Raw genomic sequence first — 27,024 nt, 5'->3', positions numbered from 1 at the left:
GAATAAAAATTGTATTTTGAGGTAGAAAATTAGTTTAAAATATGGTAGAGAAACTTGTTCCTTTCATAACATTTCCTTATTTCTCATCTTAGTATCTGGACTAGCTTTGTACACACCAATTCATGAGCCACTTTGGAATGTGGATTTGTGTGGACAAATTTATCCAATACCTGATCCCCGGCATTGCAGGAGACCCAGGTTCGATCCCTGGGTGGGGAAGATTCCCTGGAGAAGGGAGTGGCTACCCACTTCAGTATTCTTGCCTGAAGAATTCCATGGACAGAAGAGCCTGGAGGCCTACAGTCCATGGGGTCACAAAGAGTAGAACAGAACGGAGTGACTTAACACTTTCACTTTTTCACTTGAGTCAGTGTAAGTTCTTTGGGTCCTGATGGATTTTCTTGGAACTACTTTGGGAAACTTAACTAATGTGGGGTTCTGAGCACACCATTAAGTCTCCCAGGGTTCCTTCCAGTCCCTCCCCACAAAATATGGAGGCAGTAGAAGCCCAGGCGTTCTCAGCCTTAGAATCACATTAGAAACAAGTGGAGATGTTACAAAATTGCCAGTGCTAGGGTCTTACCCAGAGATTATCACTTAAGATCTAGGTGATACTCAAATGTAAGTTTTGTTTTAAAGATTCTTGTTTTCCAATTTATTCTTTTGGTTGCACTGGGTCTTCATTGCTGTGAGTGGGTTTTTTCTAGTTGAGGTGAGTGGGAGCTACTCTTTGTTGCAATGCGCAGGCTTCTCGTTGCAGTGGCTTCTTTTGTGCAGAGCACATGGGTTTTAGTAGTTGCAGCATTGTGGGCTCAATAGTTGTGCACAAGCTTAGTTGCTCCATGGCATGTGGAATCTTCCAGTACTAGGAACAGAACCTGTGTCCCCTGCATGGGCAGGCAGATTCTTATCCACTGTACCATCAAGGAAGTTCTTTTCAAGTACCCATTGCAGTTTTAATGTTTATAGCTAGAGTTAAGAATTGCTGTATTTATTGATCTCAAAGGATCCTTCCAACTCCTATTTCTAAGGCACTTACCTACAAGTTGACTCCAACCGGGCTTGACTCCAGTAGAACTGATAATTAAGTACCTTTGCTTTCAAATTTATGTATCTTTTGTTTCAAGATTCAAGAAAGGCATTAGCTGTTAATATAGTAGCCTAGCATCTTTATTCCTGCTTATCCACTGATAATCCAGAATCAGCCTAAAATCATGTCAGTGTTCAGTAAAGAAGTAATATCTTCACTTTCAAAGCACATTGGTTTTCAAATAATTTTATTGCTTAGAGGTTGATCAAAGGCATTACCTAGAGTTGGTGTTTTTAAAAATTGTTTATTCATGGCTGTGCTGGCCGTTTGATGTAGTGTATAGGTTCTTCGTTGCCATGTGCAGGCTTTCCCTACTTGCAGCAGAGGGGACTATTCTCTAGTTGTGGTGCTCAGGCTTCTCATTGTGGTGGCTTTTCCTGTTGCAGAGCATGGGCTCTAGATGCTCAGCCTTGGTTGCCCTGGGGCATGTGGGATCTTAGTTTCTGAACCAGGGATCAAACCCATCTCCCCTGAATTGGCAGGTGGATTCTCAACCATTGGACTACCAGAGCAGTCTCTACATTCAGTATTATATATTTTTATGTGTGCATGAAAATGGCCAATACAAAGTTAATAGCAGGTTTCTCAAATGACTCCACAACTCTTTGTTGGCATCAGTTCAGTTCAGTTCAGTTGCCGAGTTGTGTCCAACTCTGTGCAACCCCATGAATCGCAGCACGCCAGGCCTCCCTGTCCATCACCAACTCCCGGAGTTCACTCAGACTCACGTCCATCGAGTCCGTGATGCCATCCAGCCATCTCATCCTCTGTCGTCCCCTTTTCCTCCTGCCCCCAATCCCTCCCAGCATCAGAGTCTTTTCCAATGAGTCAACTTTTCGCATGAGGTGGCCAAAGTACTGGAGTTTCAGCTTTAGCATCATTCCTTCCAAAGGAATCCCAGGGCTGACCTCCTTCAGAATGGACTGGTTGGGTCTCCTTGCAGTCCAAGGGACTCTCAAGAGTCTTCTCCAACACCACAGTTCAAAAGCATCAATTCTTGGCACTCAGCCTTCTTCGCAGTCCAATTCTCACATCCATACATGACCACAGGAAAAAACAGCTTTGACTAGACGGACCTTAGTTGGCAAATGGTAATGTCTCTGCTTTTGAATATACTATCTAGGTTGGTCATAACTTTCCTCCCAAGGAGTAAGCGTCTTTTAATTTCATGGCTGCAGTCACCATCTGCAGTGATTTTGGAGCCCCCCAAAATAAAGTCTGACACTGTTTCCACCGTTTCCCCATCTATTTCCCATGAAGTGATGGGACCGGATGTCATGATCTTCGTTTTCTGAATGTTGAGCTTTAAGCCAACTTTTTCACTCTCCTCTTTCACTTTCATCAAGAGGCTTTTTAGTTCCTCTTCACTTTTGTTGGCATAGTTGATAATTTTTCTCTTTAGAACAGTGGTTTTCAATCCTGATGGCACTTCAGAATTGCCTGAGAAACTTCTGAAAAATCCTCATGCTCAAGGCTATCAGAATCACTAGACCAGGTACCAATTCTCTGAAAGCTTGACTGGTAATTCCAAAATAGAGCTAGGGCTGAGAATTGCTCTAGAATGAAGTTGTGTGGACAAATTGTGTCAAGCAGCCAGTGAATGATGAAATGCTAAGAGTGTTAGTCATTTTCTTGATTAGAAACAGCACCTCCCTTTCCCCAGTGGATAACATTGTCAAAGAGGATTATTCCTCCTTTGCTAAAATTACCACTGTGTGGAAAACCTATTCTTTTAAATGTTCAGCATTATTAGACTACAACTATTTTCATTGGTGGCTCAGAGGGTAAAGAGTCTACCTACAATGCCAGAGACCTGAGTTCGATCCCTGGGTCAGGAAGATACCCTGGAGAAGGAAAATAGCAACCCACTCCAGTATTCTTGCCTGGAAAATCCCATGGACAGAGGAGCCTGGCAGGCTACAGTCCATAGGGTTGCAAAGAGTCAGACACGACTGAGCAATTTCATCTCTGTTTCTATTGAAGATGGCAAATGAAACATTTCCTTAAGTTGAGGAGTAAAATCTAGGCCTGTCTTCTCATAGATCCCTTTGAAGATGATTGAAATAGTAAAAAAAGTACACACAAATTTTTGTAGGAAATTAATTTGTGAGGTTAAATTGCAACTCAAAAAAGGCTCAATGATGTATGCCTTTTAAGTGTCTGGTTTATTGTTTCCTCATAAGTAAAATGCATTTCCAATTATTCCTCTGTAATTGTATAGATGGTGATAATCACTGGAAACCTAAAGAGCCGAGAGCCTCAATACTGTAGGATCAAATGTGTGCTTAATTGTCATTCTGGAGCTTGGTTCTGGTGTCTCCCCAAAGCCTATAAATCATCATCAAACAAGAAAATCAAGTAATTAAGCTCTCTGGCCTGAATCTGATCTATACTCTCTACCTTCAGCATAAAATGGTATTCATTCATATGGCTAGTAAAACTCTCTAATAATGAACCTGGATCAGGGAAATTATTTGCTAATGCTTTTACAAACATAGGTAGTAGGGAGCTGATCCCCTCCCAATCACACAGGCCAAATCCACTGCTGTTTTTAGTGACTTTTACAGAAAGCTAAAGCTGACATATGTGGGAAAAGGATGATAAAGGTATTAATTTGTTGTTGTTGTTCAGTTGCTATGTTGTGTCCAACTCTTTGTAACCCCATGGACTGTAGCCCACCAGGCTCCTCTGTCTATGGATTTCCCAGACAAGAATACTGGAGTGGGTTGCCATTTCTTTCTCCAGGGTATCTTCCCTGCATAAGGATTGAACCCAGGTCTCCTGCATTGGCAGGTGGATTCTTTACCACTGAGCCACAGGGACATTCAAAATAGAATTTAAAAAAATCATTGTCTTCACAAATTACATCGGAGATCTTCTTGAGATGACTCCAGGGCATGTTGCAAATACAGCAAGTTATGATCAGTTGCCTTTTATCCTCAAAATCACACAAAACAAGCAGTTATTTAGAATGCAATAAATGGTTTAATAGTTATGAACTTAACAGAAAGAACTTGAATTAAACTTCAGTCTGGGATCTGAATTAGCACCATTGGAATATAGAAAGCATTCAACATGCATGCACAAATTAGTTTTGATAGCATACGTAAGTAAAATGTATTTGCTTTACTTGATAATGGTTGTTTTGGAGGACCCTTCTTGGAGTTGAACTTATCTGTATTAGTTGGCTGGGCATGATACAGGTTGAACGCCCCTTAGTTCCAGGGCCTTGGCAAAATTCACCTCCAGTGGCTTTCCTGTGCCTTTGGTAAGCTTCAGGGATCGGATACAACCTCGGAAAGGAATGTTTGTTGTCAGGCCAAACTGGTTGAGGCCATCTGAAAATGAAGCAGAGAGAACTCAGTTTTGAAATGCAGCTACTACGAGAAGAGTGGAGTTTCCCAGGTGGCACTAGTGATAAAGAACCTGCCTGCCAATGCAGGAGACATAAAAGACGGGTTCAATCCCTGGGTCAGGAAGATCCCCTGGAAGAGGGCATGACAACCCACTCCAGTATTTATCTGGAGAAGTCCATGGACAGAGGAGCCTGGTGGGCTACAGTCCTTGGGGTCACAAAGAGTAGGACATAACTAAAGTGACTTAGCACATATTAAGAGCATATATAAGTCAGCTGTTAGCTTAAGGTGCAATGAGAATGTTATGTGGTTTTGTTCTTAGCTTTGCTAACAGTTAAACTGGTAGAGAAACATTAACTTTTTTTATAGCTATGTATTATGAAATACAGTGTGTTTGCTCAGTCTTGTCCAACTCTGTGAGATCCCATGGACTGTAGCCCTTCAGGCTCCTCTGTCTGTGGAATTTTTCCAGAACACTAGAGTGGGTTGCCGTTTCCTCCTCCAGGGGATATTCCCAATCTAGGGATAGAACTCATGGCAGGAGGGCTCTTTACCACTAGTGCCACCTGGGAGGCCCTTGAAATATGGGAACATCTACAATTAATGATGCATTTGAAGACATCAAACAAAAAATTTGATTTTGAAGGAAGAAGTTTACAGGAGTGACTTAAAATTATTAAATTTTATTTAATGAACTAAAGTAACTGATGAAAGAGTTTAAATACTGAATTAGGATGTGGACTTTTAATAGTGACTTTATTATTTCTATTATAAAAATAAATCCCCAAAGGTTAAGTTGGGTTATGAGTGCACATAAAATCTTTCTCTTATTAAGGAGACAGTCCCTTTTAGCAGGGCTTCTAGGTGCTAACTAAAATCCCATACACTGTAAATGAAGTATATTATCTCTTTCATAATACTGTGGAGTTTATCCTTACTGAATCAGAAGGAGATATTTCCTTTCTTCCCCTTCAAAAACTAAATTATTATATTTTTTGGCGGCACCACACAACATATGGGATCTTAGTTCCCCAAGTGGGCAGGGATCAAACTGGTGCCCTCTGTAACGCAAGTATGGAGTCCTAACCACTGAACTGCCAGAGAAGTCCCAGAAGGTGATATCTTCAAAAAGCCAGGAGCAACTTTGGAAAGAGGAGCTCAGAATTGGTCCCCATGACTTCTATATCTTTCCTTTCATCAACTGCTGCTGAATATACATTTTGGCTGGTTTGTTAAGGAGAGGAGCTCTATATAAAGGGATAAAGTTTCCTCTTGCCAAAATACTGAAAGACCATTCCAGGAGTCTGTGTTATTACAGTATTTTATTAAGAGGCTCTTGGCTTATTTCTCATCCAGTTGAGCACTCTTGTTTATGGGCACTTTAGGTAACTCTGGTTCAAATGTTATATTTAATGTGCTGGAGAGGTAGTTTCGAATGCAGATTTATTGCTTGGGTTTCTTTGTAATATAAACTCTATAATAGCCTAAGGGGGAAATTAGCTATGTTTAACCCAATGATTTCCAGAACTTAAGGAAATAAGTTCCATAACATTTTATGATTCCTCTGGTATATTAATTTTTAAAAAATCAGAACACTGTTTCTGGCCCTGATTGCTGTTAAATGTCTCATACTGTTCATAAGCCAAATTCATTTCCTCTAGCCTCCACTTCCCACAAATGAAAGTTTGGAGGCTATCATGAGAAGTCCAGTCCCATGTGGTTTATATAAGGAAAACGCTCATTTTACATGCTGGAAATGTCAGATAAGGTGTTATTTATTGGAGCAGATTCTAAAGTTGGGATGCAACCTAAGCACACATTCTTGGACATACTTATAGAATATAAATGTGTTCAAAACGAAATAGAGCAAAGAAATTCTTGCTAGGGTAGGCAACACTTACTGGGGAACCCGCCAACAAACACAGGGTCATTTGTATCAGCAGATGTAGATGCTCGATTTGGGCTCTGGGCTTCCACCTGATTCCCATCGACTGTCAGCTCGATGCGGTGTTTGATCTTGTTGGCTGTGACTTTATGCCACTGTCCATCACACAAATGCCCTGGGATCACAGCATCATAGATGGCTGTGAATCGACCAGCGCCATTGTCCACATGAAACATGAGCTAGAAAGTAGGACATTGAACAGTCACAGATGGTGTCATTAGAAGGGTATCATGGTGATTCACAAAGTAAAAATGATCTCTAGGAAAGTCATTAGCTGCAATAGTTTGACATCAATGTAACTCAGGCATATTTTTAAAAAACCTGACAAATTAAAATACAAATTTAATGACCAGGAGTCACAAATTATGCTGTTTGCTTGTGGATATTGTTGGGAGCAATAGACAAGATGTGTGAAGCAGATAATAACTCAGCTTTCTGAAAATGTGAAATACGATTTGAGGCCAGGTAACAAGACATGGTATACATAAGGGAAAATCCTACTACAGATCTCTTTAGAGGGTGGGTGTTCTTAGGAAGATGATTTATAAATTAATTTGAAAGGATTTTTTAAAAAGATTTTCATATTTTAATTGTATATTTTTTCCTTCACAGAATCTATTTTATATACAGGATTGAGAGCTACATAAATTACATTTTGGAGCAAGATCCATGTTGTAGGTACCAAAGACTTTGAGCCAGAAGGCCAGTTAAATTCTTAACAATTAAGAACTTAGACTGGAGTTCTTGTCTAAATGAGAAAAATCTGTTTTTAGTAACATGGAATGGTCCCTGAAACTTGAGAGGACAGAATTCTTTTGAAGCTGATGTAGAAAAGAAACATAACTGAAACATTAAAAACAGTCAATTTGGCAAAACATTTGACAAGGTAAAAGAAAAAGAACAAGGGCTTTTAAAACAAGATTAAAAGTGCAAGTAAATAAAAAGTTTGTCAACTATACAGTGATGTAGATATCAGTTAAGATTTTACTATATTCAGTGGAATGTGTAATAATGGAATTCTGCATACAGAAAGAGCTTGGTGAGAAATCCACGTGGATTATGATGGAACCTGATACCCTGACGAGCTGAAGGGAACCATGGTTCTATGATAAGCAGGTGAAGAAGTAAGACTTACTCCAACAAGATGCAGTGAAACTGTGTTTTGAAAATCTGGCAAAACTATTACGTGTTGGTTACTTTCCCCCCGTTTTGTCTCGGCGCTCCTGCATCTTTCTGCTTTACCGCCTTTGAGGATGGTTTGAAGACTGAGAGGAAGGAGGGAAGAGGCAAAGGAAAGCGTATTTCAGATAAAGATGTGTTTTTTCTTCTTGGGAAGTGATAGCACCCTACGAGTGGAAATGTGACCATAGATGAAGTATGATTCCTGTTGAGGAGTCAAATAGGAAACTTGTGAAATTTCTCACTTTGCCTTCCTCTTTTCACCTAAGCGCTACAGCACAAAGTACATGTAAACTTGTCATATCACTGCAGGTTGCTGGTCATAGGCAGGCAGGGAAAGAAAAAGTATTTAGAATTAGATTATCCATGGTGAGCAAACTGACACAAACTGTGGAAAACTCCTAAAAGACAGGAATACCATACCATCTTACCTGCCTCCTGAGTGTTTCACTGACTAAGCTAAAACCTTTGACTATGTGGATCATAAGAAATTATGGAAAACTGTTAAAGAGATGGGAATACCAGACCATCTTACCTGTCTCCAGAGAAACCTGTATGCGGGTCAAGAATCAGTTAGAAACTTGTATGGAACAACTGACTGGTTCTAGATTAAGAAAGGAGTATGACAAGGCTGTTTATTGTCACCCTATTTAACTTATACGCAGAACACATCATGAGAAATGCCAGGCTGGGTGAGTTACACGCTGGAATCAAGATTGCCAGGAGAAATTTCAACAACGCCAGATATGCAGATGATACCATGCTAATGGCAGAAAGGAAAGAGGAATTAAAGAGCCTCTTGATGGTGAAGAAGAGTGGAAAAGCTGGCTTAAAACTAAGTATTAAAAAAAAAATCAACTAAGATCATGGCATCGGGTCCCATCACTTCATGGCAAATAAAAGGGGAAAAGGTGGAAGCAGTGACAGATTTCCTCTTCTTGGCAGGAAAGCTATGACAAACCTAGACAGTGTGTTAAAAAGCCAAGACATCACTTTGCTGACAAAGGTCTGTATAGTCAAGGGTATGGTCTTTCCAGTAGTCATGTATGAAAGTGAGAGCTGGACCATAAAGAAAGTAGAGCACCAAAGAACTGATGCTTTTGAATTGTGGTGTTGGAGAAGACTCCTGAGAGTCCCTCGGACAGCAAGGAGATCAAACCAGTCAATCTTATAGGAAATCAACTCTGAATATTCATTGGAAGGACTGATGCTGAAGCTCCAATACTTTGGCCACCTGATGCAAGTAGCTCAGAAAAAGACCCTGATGCTGGGAAAGACTACAGGCAGAAGGAGAGCAGGGTGACAGAGGATGAGATGGTTGTGACAGCATCACCAATGCAATGGACATGAACTTGAGCAAACTCTGAGAGATTGTGAGGGACAGGGAATCCTGGTGTGTTGCAGTCCATGGGGTCGTGAAGACACAACTTTGTGACTGAACAACCACAACACAGAATAAGTATGTTGAAAACATAGAACACTTGAGATAATCCAGAAGGATGAAAAGAATAAAATTAGCCTTCTCTCAACAAAGAACAGAGTAATGCTTTAAAACAAAGCTTTCTACTTGTAAACAACAATACCACGAAGAGGCAGAAATATGCAGATGTGATGCTTACCTTTTCATCAATCATTTCAATACCCATTCCATCCATTTTTTGGCTGCTGATTCCCAGAAGAACTCCAGTGGTTCTAGTGGTGCGGAATTCAAATTCTACAAGAAGGTCCAATCCCACTTTGAATCCATCAACTGTAAAATGAAGATTTTTAAAAAATGTTGTGTATTCGAGTTTAGGAATTATTAATTCAAATTTGTATAGTGCATTGGTCTTACTAGCTTTCCATTCATGTGTTAGACAACTATAAGTTCTAGACTTCCACATGGCCGGCACCTCACCCTTGTTTTCTTGGCTGCCTTCCTTCCTAGACTATAAATTCTGTGAAGGCAAGGACTTTGTCTATAATGCTCACTGTTTTATTCCTATGCTTAAAGTATCTGGCACAGAGTGGAGGTTTAATATGCATTTGTTTAATCAGTGAATGAATATGCACTCAGATTGACTCAGAAAATCTCAGAGCCAGGTGTGACTGATAGAAGTCTTGCTATTGGATGAAATCAAGCATTTCAATGGTTTTTCACTAAAGTTTTAATACAGCACTCTAAATGGTTCCACAACGATCTGAAAAGGCTCAAATATCCCCAAACATTTTATTTATAAAGAAAGCAATTGCAATTTTGAAGGAGAAGATTCTGGGACATAAATAGGCTTTTCTAGTTTATCAAGTTAAGCCATTTCTCTATAATTTTCCATATTTGATTCATTGGTTTATTTCATCTTTTAGCAAGTATTTAAGACATGCTTCTTAGAAACAAAGTGATTCATTAAGATCAAGCTAGACTATATCACCTGCATGAAATACTAGGGAAAAACTCACGAAATTTTTTTCCAGGTCTCATGTTTATTAAGCAAAAAATAAAGGCTATGTGTAACCACAGCTATCTTCAATGAAGGGAGGCACCTGTTATACAAAATACTTTTTTTTTCCTTCTGAGAAACTTGATGGATTTGTATGAATAAAAGTGGATTAAGAACAGATTTTAAGAATAAAAGGTGGAAGAAGCTGAATTGTCCTGAAAAACAGAGTAATTTTGTTTCTGTTCTAGAAAAGAAGAAATAAGGAAAAGAGAAGAGTGACTTGAAGCAGTTCAGCAGAGGACAGGGGGAGTGAAGAAGCCATGAACCCCCAGATACTGGCAACTGGAGAGCTTTTAAGGACAAAGATGTCAAGGGTTTAAATTGAACTTGTATGTTTTCCAGTGATGTAACCTCCTCTGACCACCCAAGTCTTATACAGCTTGTATTACACTATGTGTTGAGGTGATGGCAGGAGTTATTAGAAACTAGGAATGTGGCAAATTTTCCAGTCCAGTCTGATCTGGAACCCAAAGAGTCCACACAAGATGGCCAAGCCAATCTGTGGATGTTAACTGTAGAGTCTGAAGCTGAATCTAATCTGACCAAGCTAACACCAGATATCTGAATTTGCAGAAAACTTGAGAAAAGCTTTGAGCTTTCACAAAACATGGAACTTGGGGTTTAGCATAACCTCCAACATTTCAATATTTAACTCATCCTGTGTTTCTCTGTTTTCTGCTCTGCAGAGGGGAAGTTTCCCACTTATTGGAGAGCTCTGCTCTTCTATCTCCAACCTTTGCATGTATCTTCAGTTCATCTTTTAAACCCAACCTCAAATGTCAATTCCTCCATAAAACCTTTCCTGATTTTCCCAACCCAACTAACTCATTTTCTAAAATATCCCCAGAACCTTGCTTATATGTCTTCTACAGTTTCTAGTTATTTTTTTTTACTTGTTTTCTTATGATTTCTGAGCATGAAGAATCTTAATCATATATTCTTGAAAGAAGAAACAACATCTTAATTACTTCTGTTCCCATGTTAACTGCTACATATTACGTACTCTTTTTTTCCTAACGAACAAAAGCATGTTCCTATGGTAACTATAGGACTGAATGTATCTCAAAGTATGTTAATATCAGATTTTTTGGTTATTATGTACGTTATTTCATATTTTTCTTTCCAAATTGTATATTCACTGACAGTGACCCAAATCTGGACTAGAAATGTTCACTGGAAAGAGGGAGATACTAAAAAAAGGGAAAGGTTTCTTTCCCTGTGTGTAAGGGGAGAACAAGAAATGGAACCATGCAAGGAACTGAAGAGAGAAAGAAAGAAAAATACTATCTCATCTCCAGAAAGAAAGGCAGATGGGGAAAACTGAAAAGTAAATACATTATACAATAGAAACGTATGACCCTTCTTGTAAAATTACTTTTTTTTTGTTTGCTATTACTGATTTCCAGGGAAAGAGATAGAATAAACTCTCCAAATAGCCTTTTACTTTATTTCTTCTGTTAGTTTTTGTTAGAATCAGATGCATTAATCTTTAAGAGGCATTTTAAAAAATTTAAAAATTTTAAAAAATTACTCCTACAAGTTTTTATTTCTGGTTTAAATAAAGGATGCTAGTTTAGGAACCCAGGGACTTTTATCTTCCCACACAAATCAGAAGTCAATATTTGCACCTAGTTAATATTCAACAGGAAGGAGATGGAAGCACCTCACCTGCTTTGGCAAAACCTGTTCCATCAAAATATGTCCCTTTCTGAGCATTTGCAAAACATGTTCCAACTTGGTAGCTGGAGGTTGGCTGTTCAAGATCGGCAGGCGCTTCCACCATGTGAAGATTTCTAATGCAGCCATCAATGCTATAGGTCACCTAAACATTCAGGTCAGAAGAAACACATACCAGGTTTTAGCAGAAGTTTGCCTTCATGTGGAATATAATCACTGGTAGGGTGCTCTGTGTTAGAAATCATCAGCTGATTGACCTGAGGCATCCTCCAGACTCCCCAGATCAGCCCTGTCACCCAAGGCTTCAGGGCATGACTGCAGAGAATCCCGCGTCCTGCTTCTCAACTAAGCTGCATCTAGCTGGGGGGTATGACTGTTTTGATATTCTAAAATACTGCACACTATATCCCTAGTGGGACCCCTGGTTTGATAAAGGTCTGGGCCCCCTCTGGATACTATAACTTGTAATTAGTATCTTTCTAATTCATGTTTCGAGTGACAGTTTATTAACCTTAGTATATATACATTTTTTTTCATAGTCTGTGTTCAAATTCTACTAGAAAATATAATTAGGTTTGGATCAGTGCTTCTTCCTTATGAAAATCTAATGAAAGCAGTCTACACTTTCCTAAGAAAATGCACATATACATGAAACTTGAAAGTTTGCATGAAACGTTCAAAGTTTAGGGACTCTAGAAATAAATCAGTCATACTCTGCTTCATTATAGTTCATCTGGGTTAAGGGAGGCAAGTTAACCACTCTTGCCACTCTCATTCCGAAGAGTGTTCAGAAAATCTCATTTTGATTAGCCTGGGTATCATAGCCAGTAGCTTTGAAAGGAAAGGAATACTGATCATCCACAAGAGGGGTTAAACACTGAGAACTGTAACCATCATGAGCAACTGTCTTTGATGAAGAACAACCACACATCATCATATGTTCTAATCTAAGCAAAGAAATGAACCACACGTGTGTGTAGTCCATTTTTAAAAAATACTAATCCCTTTTTAAAAGAAAAGAATGCTTTCCAAAGCAAACCAGGATACATGGTCTGACAAAAAATTATTGTGAATATTGATTTACAAAACTGAGAATTTTAAATTCTGAACCCAGTATTGAACTAGATAGATACAGCATCTCTCAGTATTTGCTAAATCTCTATTCCTGAAAGAGTACCATCAATATTATCATTATCGTTTTTTTTGTTGTCTTAGTACCTTCTAGACACTTGGTATTCTTCTGAGCACTTTTAATATACTACCTCATTTAATCTTTCCAGTGACCTTGTTTGTTTGGTATTATTATAATACTATTTTACATAAAAGGGGACTTTGTCAAAGAAAAATTAAGCAACTTGCTCAAGAGCACCCAGTTGCTTAAACAGTTAAGCACATAATCAAACTGAGGGAGTCTGGCTCCAGGGTCCACACTGTTTTTTAATATTGTCTCTGATAGATCTATCTAGAAAAACTGTCACTTCTCAGGAAAGATGACTTTCTATTCATCTATAATTGGGTCAATGTGACCTAATAATTCAAAATACATTCATGACTCAAGCAACTATTTAGGCAACAAAGGAAACAAATTTGACACTTACTGGACCGATTCTTCGAGTAGTGTAGTTAATGGGTAGCCCACCAACATACAGCATTCCCACAACATCCAGAATATCAGCTTTCTTAGGACTGACGGTTCTGTTGGAGGCCTCATCTACATAAATAGTTCCCTCTTGCTTAACTCGCATAATCTTAATCTACCAAAAGAAGAGGAGTCATTCATTTCAATCACAGATAATTTCAGATATGCAGAGTATAAGACATAAAAACTTTCAGGATATTCCTTAGGAAAAAATGAAGTAATTTACTGAATGCCTAATATGTGCTAAACCCATAATAATAAGTGAAATTAAGAATATCTCAAAGTCTGTGTTTTCCATTAGTACCATCTCCAAAAGAGTACACGATCTTTCTGGGTGAGTTTTAGATTGAAGACTCTTTCACAGTTGCTGGGTGAACATAGGCATCAAGAGGTATGCTTGTTGTAAGGAAACCTGCCAGTGGAAAGCCCTGTCAAGAATTAAGTGGGCTGCAAAATTCATGTCCAATTTCAAAAGTGCATTAGTTTGATTGAGCAAACTGGTCTCCCCAGCACAATTTCAGATACGCTACATCCCTCTGCTTAATAGGCACTTCTCGTGCAGAACTGGAGGAAGGGCAGTGTGTCCAAGTTGCACTGATGTTTCTGCAGCAGCTGATTAGTACAAAGTCAGGAGAAAGATGGAAAGCTGACTGGGGCTGAAATTATAGCAGTGGAGTGACTTATCTTCTGGGGCAGAGTGAAGCAAATGGTGTGAAGACTAGCTTGAGCATAAAATCCCTGAGTCTGAATTTAGGAAAAGGAGTGTGTAACTTTGTGAAACGCTGGAGGACAACAATGATTTAAAAACAAATCTACATCAGGATTAGAGTAATTGGAGACCTTATTTTACACTTATCTATGCTGGCTTTAGAAATGATTTTTTAAAAACCCTCAAGGATAAAACCCCTCCTTCATTTGGCTACTTAGAGTATTTAAACTATCTTTCTTAATCCCAGCCTCATTGTGGCCTGACAATATGTCTCTTTCTCAAGTATCATATTTATTATTCTATTAGCTGGAGATTAGAATAAACTGTAATAAAGCTCCTGCATAAAATATTTGCTAGTCATAAGCTCCCTAGAAAATGTCTTATTTCTAGATAACAAATTAGTTGACTTTGAGTTTATATCATTTTTTTCCAGGTTCCTTAGCCTTCTATATGATATGACAAGTTCAAGTATGTTAATATGTAAATTCCAATAGCTAATAATATCTTACTCTAAAAATTTAATTGGTCGACCTAGGGAAGCTTTACTTAATAGGCTACAACAGGTGCAGAGACAAATTCTGAGTGAGTTTCGTTTTAATCAGGCAGTATATTATCTACTTGCAGTCATGCCAAAGAGGACAGTAAGCTGGCAAATGAGCCTTCTGTGCCCATAACAGTACCAGCTTCTGGGTGCAAGGCCAACATTTAAAAAGTTGTTCCAAATGACTGTTGGTGGAAATGATACCCTAGAGAACTTTAAACATGGTGTAGCAGATTCTCAGACTCAGCGTGCTCAGACCTGTAGCGGGTGGGAGAGCGGGAGAAGGGAGCTTTAAGGCCCATTTTAGCGTTGCCAGCTTTTGACTTGGTCAAATATTATTTCATAAAAGAGAGGCCATTTTAGCCCCTTAAAAATGGAAAAATAGAATTTCAGAATAAATATTATTCCTTTAATTGAATACATAGAGCTTCATGATCAACACATTCCATTGTCCCATAATAATACTTGCATGCATGCCTGCTCAGTTCTGTCTGACTCTTTGTGACCCCATGGACTATAGCCCACCAGGCTCCTCTGTCCATGGAATTTTCCAGGCAAGAATACTGGATTGGGTTGCCATTTCCTTCTCTAAGTGCTAATACTTAGCATCTTGGGAATGTCTTCAATTGCCTGGCCCTAGGGTGTGGATAGGTATTTGGGAACCACAGCTGTATAGCAATGATGGAATCTTGTGGTACCATGAGGAGGCATGCAAGTGTTCAACTATAAACCTATCCAGGTCTGACCCCATTTTCCTAGATTGGGCAGTTGTATATGGCGCTTGCTTTAATTTTAGCCCCTGCCACATTTCAGTACCCCCAGAGTCAGTGTCTGCACTGGCGAAACAGTATTGGGACCAGGTGAATTCTGATGGTTGCCCCCCAGTAACCCTGTTGTAGGGCACTGCTGACATCCTGGGACTATTACCTTGTGCCACTGGCCATCATTGATTTTGGTGGGGATCATAGTGCTGGTGTCACCACTTCCCAAGTCATAACTGAAGTAGGGCAATCCATTTTTCAGCTGAACTGTAGCAAAATCAGCGTGGTTGATCCGGGCCATGTAGAAGAGCAAGCCTGATTCAGCTTCAGTTCGCACTTCAAATTCAATGGTGAGACTGTGAAATAAAAGTTTGCAAAATAAAACAGGAATAAGAGTGTTGTTACTCTAGCATGGGGTGGCATCGGATCATGGTGCCTTTTCATAAAGGATGCACACATACTTAGTCACCAGTCCTATCCAACTCTTTGCAACTCGATGGACTGTAGTCCACCAGGCTCCTCTATCTATGGAATTCTCCAGGCAAGAATACTGGAGTGGGTAGCCATTCCCTTCTCCAGGGGATTTTTCCAATTCAGGGGTCAAACCCTGGTCTCCTGCATTGCAGGCAGATTCTTTACCAGCTGAGCCACCAGGGAAGCCATTTCATAAAACATAGCAAAACCTTTTGAGAGGTGAGGATTTCCAGGTCTGCTGAGTTTCTAAACTGGGCTTCTCGGGCTCAGATAAATAGATTTCTATTCTTTACTGTACTCAGTGAATTAAAAAATCTCACCTCATATATTAATAAATCTAGTTAATTAAACTTGAGAAAACAAATGCTTAGTACTTCCATTTATCAGTTCTTATCTAATATCTCAGAATAAATCATACCGGTTTTTAACTTTGGTGTCATCGAATGCAATTGCAATGTGACTATTTCTTGAAAGCCCAAACTGTTTGCTCCCTATCAGGAGAGCTGGTTCTGATTCTGCTGCACAAGGACCCTGTAAAATACCAAAGAGAGAAGAAGCAGAGATTACAGACTCCACTCTTTAAAATGTATGTAATGCTGCTGTCTAATGGTTTCTTATATTTCAGTTTCATGTTCTCACATAATCTCGCTTAAGTTTTGAGAAATAAAAGCGGTCTCTGATTCATCTCTGTAATCTACTGCATAGGAGGTACTTACTATTAAATGTTCCATAAATGTGAATCCATTTTCTTATACTGTACCCTCGAGTTGCCAAAGGAATGTGCTCAAAAATATGCATTGATTAATTCATGTTTCCACCATCCTTTAAAGTGTTAGTCACTCAGTTGTGTCCAACTCTTTGTGACCCCATGGATCGTAGCCTGCCAGGCTACTCTGTCCATGGAATTCACGGAATTATCCAGGCAAGAATATCGGAGTGGGTTGCCATTTCTTTCTCCTTTAAGGAAAACTATTATTTATACTTCTGAGAAAACTGGAATTCCCTTCTCACTTCTACTTCGCTTATGAAGAGTTATCTGCTTAGAAGATTGAACAGGGAAAGTGACAAGCTAGCTGCTGCTGGGTTATGAGTGGAAAAATATGTTCTTTCTTCCCCTCCCTGTTTCTGTCTCCCACTGTCTTACTTTTTCTTGAAAATTATCAGTGCTAGAAGATTTCTGTGAATTTAGACTTTCAAGTTGGTGTTTCTCAACTTGCAAGTCAGCCATTCAGTCCCTTAGCCTGTTGCTAGGCAACCCAGCACAGTTTTTAATGTAACCCACCATATACCATTTCAACTGCCACTGTTCAAAGATCAGCTTCCTAGGGTGCTTACAAGGGAGATCTCGCTGCAGGGCTAGCTTCAGAGGCAGGCTACCTGTGCAGTCACTGAGCTTAATGCCCTGCTGTCACCATCTTGAAATTCTTAATAATTTTTGAACAAGGTGCCTAGCATTTTCATCTGGCTCTGGGCTCTGTCAATTATATAGCTGGACCTGGCTGGGTGGACCTTACTTGGCTACAGTAACCCTCAGCTCAATAGATAATCAAGGCTTCTCAAGTTACCAAAGTCATCTTTCCCTGGTCTCTATTTTCACAAAATAATTCCAAGTACAAGCTGCTTAAGAAGTCTTTTAGAACATGAAGTACACAAGAAAATAAATAACCCGCATGCTCTCAAGAGCACATTTGTTTTTAAAGATCTACACTTAATAGCACTGGACGGGCCACTGCCCCAGTGCATGCTGAGTCAGCAGAGAGTCTCAAACAGCCCAAGGTGGGCTCTGGATACAGAAAGCTCTTCCCAGAGACTGTACCTTGGAGATGAATCATCAGTGCACAGGAAATTTTTCCTTGATGAGGAAAAGCCTTGCTGCCCTCTTTTTTCTCTTGAGCTTAGTCAAATGGAGCACTCTGCTACAGCAGGTAAAAGGCTTTAAGTGTTTTGAAATGCTGTAAAATTGGCCTTTATGGAAGTATTTCCCTGACCTAGCTTCCCGGGAGATGGTCAGTTACAAAGAACAGACTGTGGCTAAAATTCACACAGATATGCAAAAACTCAGCGGGCAGAACAGAAAAATGCTATCTATTCATGCAGCTGACTGGGCCTCTCTTGGAATCAACACATAGCACCTTTCTTATTACACTGCCTGCAAAAAAGAGCCCATATGGAAAGATCTTCGTAGCTTAATGTCTCAGCCTTCAATGATGCTCTTAATAGAACTGGATCATTTATCAGCCTCTCAATATTTTCTGTAGAGACGACTATCACAACGTACGTAAGTAGCCGGCACTCCTCCTCAGAAATCTTGAAGAGAATCTAACCTGCTGGGAGTCCATCAAGGGGCAGAATTTAGCTAAAGCATCTTTAAACCCTCAGCTCTGAAAACTGAGGTCTTGAAAAGGTCACTTTATGTGGAGGAATTAGGGAACAATAACGTGTACCCCTAAGGGCTTCCCTCATAGCTCAGTTGGTAAAGAATCTGCCTGCAATGCAGGAGACCCTGGTTCAATCCCTGGGTCGGGAAGATCCCCTAGAGAAGGGATAGGCTACCCACTCTAGTATCACCTTCTTTTATAAAATTGGCAGTTGAAAGAGGACAGAGAAGTACCAGTGTAAGAGAATTTTCTGTGTATCTGCTTTAGGATTTAAACAAGAAGACAATTCTCCAACAGTCTCTAGTCTGGTAATGTTTCTGCTGCAAGCCTCAATGCCTCCTCTCACTTGGTTAAAGGGAGATGGGATGGACTGTGTCTAAACTGCTTTCCTGCGGGCAGATTTGAACCCAGGCCTGACATTGCCAGAAAGTTACCTGTCGTATCTCCTCTTCCTCCTCCCTCAAACCCCTTGGAGGGTAGAGTGCTCACCTTGCCACTCAAGAGGCTCTTTTCCTTCTAATCACATTTTGAAGAGGGACCACATGAGATGGGATAGAAAGTGCCCTGAGGTTTGCACAAGACTAAAATGATTTTGTCATTAAAGACATTTTCAACTGCGCTTCCCAAAGAAATTTAAGCTAAGGGTCTTCTAGTGAGCTAATTTTAAGTAACCTTTAAAGAATAGTTGTTGCAAGATGAATTGTCTTCCTTCAAGCCAGTGTGAACTCGAGGGGAGGCATCATCTTTATGGACGTGACTTGTGTTATTTCGGAAACACTGATCTCTGAAATGTGTTAAAACAATAATACAAATATCAGGGGATCATCAATCTCAGCATGTTACAATCCTGCCACCTTGTGGTGACTCTTTAAAGTACATATGGGGAAATATGAAGGGATAGGGTGTGCTAGCTCCATGTACATCTCTGCTTGGCAGGTGACAAGCTGTAGGCAGACAGGACTTGGGTAGGGAGTCTAAACATGGCCATGCGCCTGGTGGGAGCAGCCATGCGGTTGGAGAGGATTCGGAAGGAAGCTGTGCTTCCCGTGGCCATGTTTAGGCAAGTAGATAGAGCCTCGGATTGGCAATGGAGCTTAACATTTTCACCTTCATCCTGTTACTCAATTAATTTCAGATCAGAATAAAGCAGGGGTCACTTCCAACTGCTGACTGTTGGGTGACATTTAGAAATGTGTTATTGGATTCAGAATGACAAATGATTGGTGGATAAGTGTTGCTTGACTTTAGATTGGTGTAGAGTAGAGACTTAGTTGTATTGACCAAAACTGGCATCTCTGTTCTTCAAAGCACCAAATGGTGAATGATTTAAAAATTGCATAATTGAAGTATAATCTGCAAAAATACTGATTCACTATGCTGTGTGCCTGAAAATGATGTAATACTATAAATCAACTATACTTTAATAAAAAATAATTCAAAATAGCATCATTTTCTTCTTTCATGAGTCAAAAATTCTAAACAAATGAGGGCTAAAATGACTTCTTCAAAATGGGATGCATCTTTGTGATGCTGTTCTTTTGGCATGAATACTAAGCAGAAGATAATTTTTATGGTACAGACTTACCATACTGAAATATGGTAAAAATATGGTAAAAATTTTAATATTCTGAAATACAAACGCCCTGTTCAAGTTGTTTACTGAGAAACTGAGTTATGTTAACTCTTTGAATATAAGCTCTTTTGGTAAACAGTGGGCATTTGCAGTTCCATTTACACACTAATGTCTGAAGAGTAATTCTTTGCGGTATGGAAAATGTATGTTTCTCCTTTAAATACATATCAGTATCCACTCGATTTATTGGCCAGGACAGTACTTAGCTTTTAAAGTCATAGCATTAAATCTTCAGGAGGAATAGCTTTCTTTTGCTCTATTCTTTTCTACTTCTTTTTCACAACTCCCCCAAGAGCCCTGAACTGCAGGACTTCTTATGGCTATTTATCCACTCCTCTTAGTATTCACATTTTAGACTTTGAAATTCAAAGTTCAACATTCCAATAAACTTGAAGTTTAAACAAACAAAAAAGAACAACCACACAGCCAGTGCATTGTATATAAACCCACACAGGCCACATTAGTTGGAAAGACTTGGTATAAACGGCATATACACGTGCAGAGAACTTGTCACATTTTGATAATTTTCTGTAGTACTAGAAGTCCACACTCTTATCTACTCTTATCCCTGCTGTCCTCCATGAGAAATGATACAGAAATTTTTTTTTTATCCAGCACTAAACAGGCTAAAGAATAAGAGAGCAGTACAAAGAGAAGATAGCTACCACACTATCGAATGAGATAATATGCGGAAAACATGCACGCTGATCTATGATGGTCTGGCATGTATTAATAATAGGATTGACATAATCCATTTCACAGGGCAGGGCTTTCTCAAAATACTCTTAAATTGCCCTGGAGGAGAGTGATCATTGGCCTTGTGCTGCAAGTTGCTGGTAGGGAGAGGTATGACGTTGTGAAGAAGGAAATGAAGGAAACAGAACAGGAGAGGATGCTGTCAACTGTGCTGGAACACATAAGGGGGACGTAGATGGGTAGTTGCCACTTCTGGAATTAACGCGTAAGTCTTAATTCTTAAATAAATTCCTAAAATTCTGAATTTCGATTTTAAAAGAGAAAATGGTGAGAATTGAAACTGATGGGAGACTTGAGAGATAATAACCACATCGTGCTGGAGTTGGTTTAAACATGGAATGCTCACCCCCTCTCCCTAACCCTTGCTCTCACCTTAGCAGTGTGAAAGGTTAAAGTAACTAGTTCTCTTAGAAGAAGGGTGGAGTGTTACTGTGAGCAGGTACTTTGCACACAGTGTTTAATCTAGGCCATAATGATCCTTGTTATGCCAAGCAAAATGCCAAGTGTCATAGCACTCTTTTTCAACAACACAACAGACAACTTTACACATGGACATCAATCATCAAATGGTCAATACTGAAATCAGATTGATTACATTCTTTGTAGCTGAAGTTAGAGAAGCTGTATACAGTCAGTAAAAACAAGACCAGGAGCTGAATGTGGGTCAGACCATCAGCTTCTTATAGCACAATTCAGGCTTACATTAAAGAAAGCGGGGAAAAACCACTAGGCCAGCCAGGTACGATTAACATCCCTATGGATACACAGTGGAGTTGATGAATAGATTCAAGGGATTACATCTAGCAAACAGAGTGCCTGAAGAACTATGGACAGGGGTCTGTAATATTGTACAGGAGGCAGTGAGCAAAACCATCCCAAAGAAAAAGAAAAGCAAGAAGGCAAAGTGGTTGTCTGAGGAGGTTTCACAAGTAGCTTAAGAAAGAAGAGAAGCAAAAAGCAAAGGAGAAAGGGAAAGGTACATGCAACTACACACAGAGCTCCAGAGGACAGCAAGGAAAGACAAGCAGGCCTTCCTGTATGAACAATGCAAAGATACAGAGGAAAACAGAAGGGAAAAGATTAGAGATCTCAAGAAAATTAGAAGGCTCAAAGGAAACTTTCATCCCAAGACGGGCACAATAAAGGACAGAAACGGTAAAAGCCTAACAGAAAGCGAAGAGATCAAGAAGAGATGAAAAGAATATACAGAAGAACTAAACAAAAAAATCTTAATGACCCAGATAACCACGATGGTGTGGTCACTCACCCTAAGCCAGGAATTCTGGAGTGTGAAGGCAAGTGGGCCTTAGGAAGCACTGCTGTCAATAAAACCAGTGGAGGTGATGGAATTCCAGCAGAACTATTTAAAATCCTAAAAGGTGATGCTATCAAAGTGCTGCACTTATGTCAGTTATATCTACAAATTTGGAAAATCCAGCACTGGCCACAGGACTGGAAAAGGTCAATCCTTATCCCAGTTCCCAAGAAGGGCAGTACTAAAGAATGTTCAAACTACTGGACAATTGCACTTATCTCCCATGCCAGCAAGGTTATGCTCAAAATCCTGCATGCTAGGCTTCAGTATTATATGAACCAAGAACTTCCATATGTCTAATCTGAGTTTAGAAAAGGCAGAGGAACCAGAGATCAAATTGCCAACATTTGCTTGATCATAGAGAAAGCAAGGGAATTCCAGGAAAACATCTACCTCTGATTCACTGACTACGTTACGCTAAAGCTTTTGACCTTGTGGATCAACAAACTGCAGAAAACTCTTAAAGTGATGGGAATATCAGACCATATTACTTGTCTCCTGAGAAACCTGTATGCCGATCAAGAAGCAATGGTTAGAACCTCGTATGGCTGTTTATTGTCACTGATTTATTTAACTTATATGCAGAGCATGTCATGAGAAATGCAGGGTTGGATGAGCTACAAACTGGCATCAAGATTGAGTGGAGAAATATCAACAACCTCAGATATGTGGATGATATCACTCTAATGGCAGAAAGTGAAGAGGAACTAAAGAACCTCTTGACGAGGTTGAAGGAGGAGAGTGAAAAATCCGGATTAAAACTAAATATTAAAGAAACTAAGATCATGGCAAATAGAAGGGGGAAAGTTGGAAACAGTGACAGATTTCCTCTTCTTGGGCTCTAAAATCACTGCAGATTGTGACTGCAGCCATGAAATCAAATGACATTTGCTTCTTGGAAGAAAAGTTATGACAAACCTAGACAGCATATTAAAAAGCAGAGACATTACTAACAAAGGTCTGTCCAGTCAAAGCTATGGTTTTTCCAGTAGTCATGTATGGATGTGAGAGTTGGACCATAAGGAAAGCTGAGCGCTGAAGACTGATGCTTTTGAACTGTGGAGTTGGAGAAGACTCTTGAGAGTCTCCTGGATTGCAAGGAGATCCAACCAGTCAATCTTAAAGGAAATCAACCCTGAATACTCATTGGAAGGGCTGATGCTGAAGCTGAAGCTCCAATACTTTGGACACTTGACGCAAAGACTCATTGGAAAATGCCCTGATGCTGGGAAAGACTGAAGACAGAAGGAGAAGCAGGCAAGAGAGGATGAGCTGGTTGGATGGCATCACCGATTCAATGGACATGAGCTTGGGCAAATTCCGGGAGATGGTGACAGACAGGGAAAGCTGGTGCACTGCAGTACATGGGGTCATGAAGAGTCGGACACAACTTGGCAACTGAACAACAATAACGACAATCCTCAGAGTAAACATTATCCTCTTTTTCAGTAGGATTTCCTCCATTTAGAGAAGACAAGGCAGTTATTCAGTGAGCCCCCTGAGTTCACTGAGTAAAGGCAGGTGGGCTACAGCCGATGGGAAGGCAGACCTCTGTCATGGATCACTTGAACTGAAGACCTAGTTTGTTTCCTCAGTGACTCTCAATGTGGTTGAGCTGAGAGGGGCTCACGCAGCATGTTTCTCTTCCCCACTGAGGAAATCAGCTATATAACTGGTGGTTGTGGAGAAATAAATGCTGAAAAAGCTTTCCAATTTATCTTTTAAAACATTTATGAAAGCAAAACACATTTAAGAATATTCTTTGAAATGCTGAAAATCATCTCTGGACCATATCTATCATCTGCTGTTAGCATCTGATGCATTTTTTGAAAAGGTTTTTCTTATGTGTTTTTCTAACTGTTGATATAGATATGATGATGCAGAATACAGAGTCTTATATCCTGTTTTCCCCACTTAACATAATGTCGTAAGTATGTCATTTTATATTGTTTTGATGGAAAGATTTTAAGTACAAGAGTATGGTGACATATGGAAACTTGCATTTTATGGATCTGTTTTCACACTTCTAGGTACCACTAACCTGGATGGAGGTTAACGGTGTCCCCTGCCATGCTTCTAATTTTCCATCTTGGAAGCTAGCCAGTTGTGTTTGCAGTCCATACTTGGCACCTATCCTGACTGACCTCCTTGCATATTTGGTTACTGTGCTATTTGTGGTAATGTCTACTTTCTCAAATATGTCTCTCAGTTTATGTTTCTCTAGTAGGCTCTTAATACATATTTGAAATAAATGCCATAAAATAAATGATGATATCTTACCCATCTTTGCATTTTGTAGGCTCTTAGTAAATATTTGTCATGAAACATAGCCTTTAAAAAGTAGATACTTCTCTCCACACACACACAAATAATGAAAGGAATCAAATTAAAAAGAGGAAATATATATGGTTCCATGGTCTGAAACTCTGAAAATATGGTACAACCCAACAGCGATGAAAGATTCTAAAATACACAAATTTGACCACATCGTCATAAGTATTAGAATGTGCCAGTCCGATGTTCTGTGAGTCTTTCTACACCAACCCACAGGACTGTTACTCAACCTCTCTTTCCCTTTTGTTTTCTCTATTAAGCGTATCGCTCTTTTTTGTAGTAGTTAAACACACTGCTGAGAGAAAACTGGAATTAGAACAGAAGGTTATAAGAAAACTTAAATGAGTTAAAATCTCCAGTCCAGATGTGAAAGGATCTTTGTTTTCAGAAAAAGGAGGCAAATATGATCTCTAGAAACCACAGAAGCATATGCTTGAGATCTCTTAAAAGGTTGTGTTTTAGAAACACAACTAAGAAAGGTGATCACTAAAAAGAGAAAAAGAAGGGTGACTGGCAGGTCCAGCAGAGTTACTCACCAATAAAACAGACCAATTCAGTGTTTACTGGCTGAAGGACCCGACTCAAGAGAGTTTCAAAGGCCCTCAAGGTTTTGGTTGACCAAATACGGTACCTAATGAGGAGCTGATGGCATGACACGTCTGCTTAAAACATTAACACATCCTCAGCTGTATTAGTGAATACGATGCCAGACCAGTGGAAGGAGGAACTCTGCTTTCCTCTGAACCGTGTTCTCCATTTTGAGTAGTATGACCTATTCTAGGTGCCATATTTTGAAAGAGATATTTCAAATATAAGAATATTATTGGTGGGAATAACAATATTAGCAAGTAAGAAAAATGCTTGAGATAATGGAATATTTACCCTGGGAAAGGAGAGCACAGCTGTTTTCAAATGCTTGAAGGGATGTTAGAGAAGATAAAAACTTAATGTGTTTGGCTACAGAAACACAATCATTACATGGAGGTTATAGGGATGCTGGTTTGACTTCATTATAACCAATGGCTTTCCTACAACTAGAGCCTGCCCTGTTACACTGGAAGAGCCTTGTCAATGGAATGTTCAAGCAAAGTCTTTAAGTCCACATCAAGTATACAAAAAGATTCATGTATTAAGATGGCAATTGGACCAGCTGGTCTCGAGGGCTTCTGCTTTTTATAATTCTAAGTTAGTTGTTCAGAATTTAGGATCCACTTTCCTATAGAATCCAAATGGATATTTGCATCCAATGCCTAAAAAGCTAATTTTACCCACAGCATTTTTAATTCTTTAATTGACTTGAGACCAAGGAACAGATATGAAGGATAACAGTTCAGAGAGTGGTGTATGAGGGAAAAGGGGTGGGGATCATTCACCTTCCCTTTGCTGGGAGAAGTCTAGCATAAAGCTATATTATGGAAGCACTAAGGAAACATTCAAAAATCCATGTGGCAGATCTCAGTACGTCTTAGGAGAAAAGCAACTCCTTGAACTAATTCCCAAATGACTGATAGCCTTTCACTTGCTAGCTGTGCTGTGAGATCAGAGGTATTTTCTTCTGTGAAATGGGGCTAATAATACTTCCAACAATATAAATAAATAAATTAACAACTTGTGGAAATCAAATGAAATAATGGATATACTATGCCTGGCAGAGTACTGGACACATACTAGTTACTTAGTAAATGCAGAAAATTCTCACAGTATCTGGGGCTTCCCTGGTGGCTCAGGGGTGAAGGATCCACCTGTCAATGCCGGAGACAAGGGCTCAATCCCTGGTCTGGTAAGATCCCACATGCTGCAGGACAATGAAGCCCGTGAGTCACAAGTACTGAGCCTGTGCTCTAGAGGCCAGAAATCACAACTACGGAGCCCACGTGCTGCAACAACTGAAGCCCGAACGCTCTGGAGCCCAAGCTCCACAATTAGAGAAGGCACCGCAATAAGAAACTCATGTACTGCAACTAGGGAGTAGCCCCCTTTCACTGCAGCTAGAGAAAAGCCCACAAGAAAGAATCTTTGTACAGTATCTATGCGTGCACACCTTTTCTACTTTTCAAAGAACTTCCACATATACTATCTCATTTGATTCTTATAATAATCCCATCATTAGGCAATGTAGGTATAATACCCACATTTTACAGAGGAGGAAATGATGACTGGAATAAATGGCCAGTTTGGCTTCTCATTTAATAAATATTTCTAGTGACAATGAGCACACCACTCTACAGAGCAACTAATTCCATCATGAAAACTAACGAAAAGAACAAAATGTTGGAGAGTTTCAAAATCTGCACTCAAAGTAACATGTTCCATCTGTCAACTGGCAAATATTATAAGTACGGTGCATATGTCGTCAAGAGCAGGTTGAGACCTTTGGTGGTGAGAATGAAAATTTGTATAACCTTGGGAAAAAGCAATTCCTGTATATGTGTTGAGAATCTTGGCTATATTCTTCACTTGGCCTCATAATTACCCATTGAAGAATCTGTTTTAAGAACATCATTAGAAACAATGAGAAAGTCTGATGTACAGAAGTGCTGATTAGAATACAGTTTCTAGTAGTGAAAAACTAGAAATGCTCTCAATGGTAACTGCTCAATGAGCAAGACAGAACCACCTGTAAAGACAAAGTGTTGCCGTGATAAGGAATCAGATTGTATAATCAGACCCACTGGACTAAAATTCGTATCCTGCCACTTACTGTGTTTGGGTTTATTATTTAGGCTAACTAATTCTTAATTAACTCAGTTAAAAATGGGG

General features: G+C 39.6%; 1 protein-coding gene across 1 annotated transcript in view; it reads right to left on the bottom strand.

The window, feature by feature from the left end:
* Nucleotides 1-4,064: 4,064 nt before the first annotated feature.
* LAMA2 (laminin subunit alpha 2) overlaps nucleotides 4,065-27,024 on the bottom strand; it is a 677,618-nt gene continuing 654,658 nt past the window's right edge. Inside the window, exons 60-66 of the mRNA XM_052645506.1 lie at nucleotides 16,267-16,379; nucleotides 15,541-15,730; nucleotides 13,323-13,478; nucleotides 11,716-11,869; nucleotides 9,190-9,320; nucleotides 6,348-6,570; nucleotides 4,065-4,428 (exon numbers count right to left, since the gene is read on the bottom strand). Coding sequence (XP_052501466.1) covers nucleotides 4,271-4,428; nucleotides 6,348-6,570; nucleotides 9,190-9,320; nucleotides 11,716-11,869; nucleotides 13,323-13,478; nucleotides 15,541-15,730; nucleotides 16,267-16,379 — 1,125 coding nt within the window. The 3' untranslated portion in view covers nucleotides 4,065-4,270. The remainder of the gene's footprint in view (nucleotides 4,429-6,347; nucleotides 6,571-9,189; nucleotides 9,321-11,715; nucleotides 11,870-13,322; nucleotides 13,479-15,540; nucleotides 15,731-16,266; nucleotides 16,380-27,024) is intronic.

Source organism: Budorcas taxicolor, chromosome 9, assembly GCF_023091745.1.
Source record: "Budorcas taxicolor isolate Tak-1 chromosome 9, Takin1.1, whole genome shotgun sequence".
In the NCBI taxonomy this organism is placed as follows: Eukaryota; Metazoa; Chordata; class Mammalia; order Artiodactyla; family Bovidae; genus Budorcas; species Budorcas taxicolor.
Note: the sequence above shows the minus strand (reverse complement) of the source record. Positions and strands in the feature narration are given on the sequence as shown.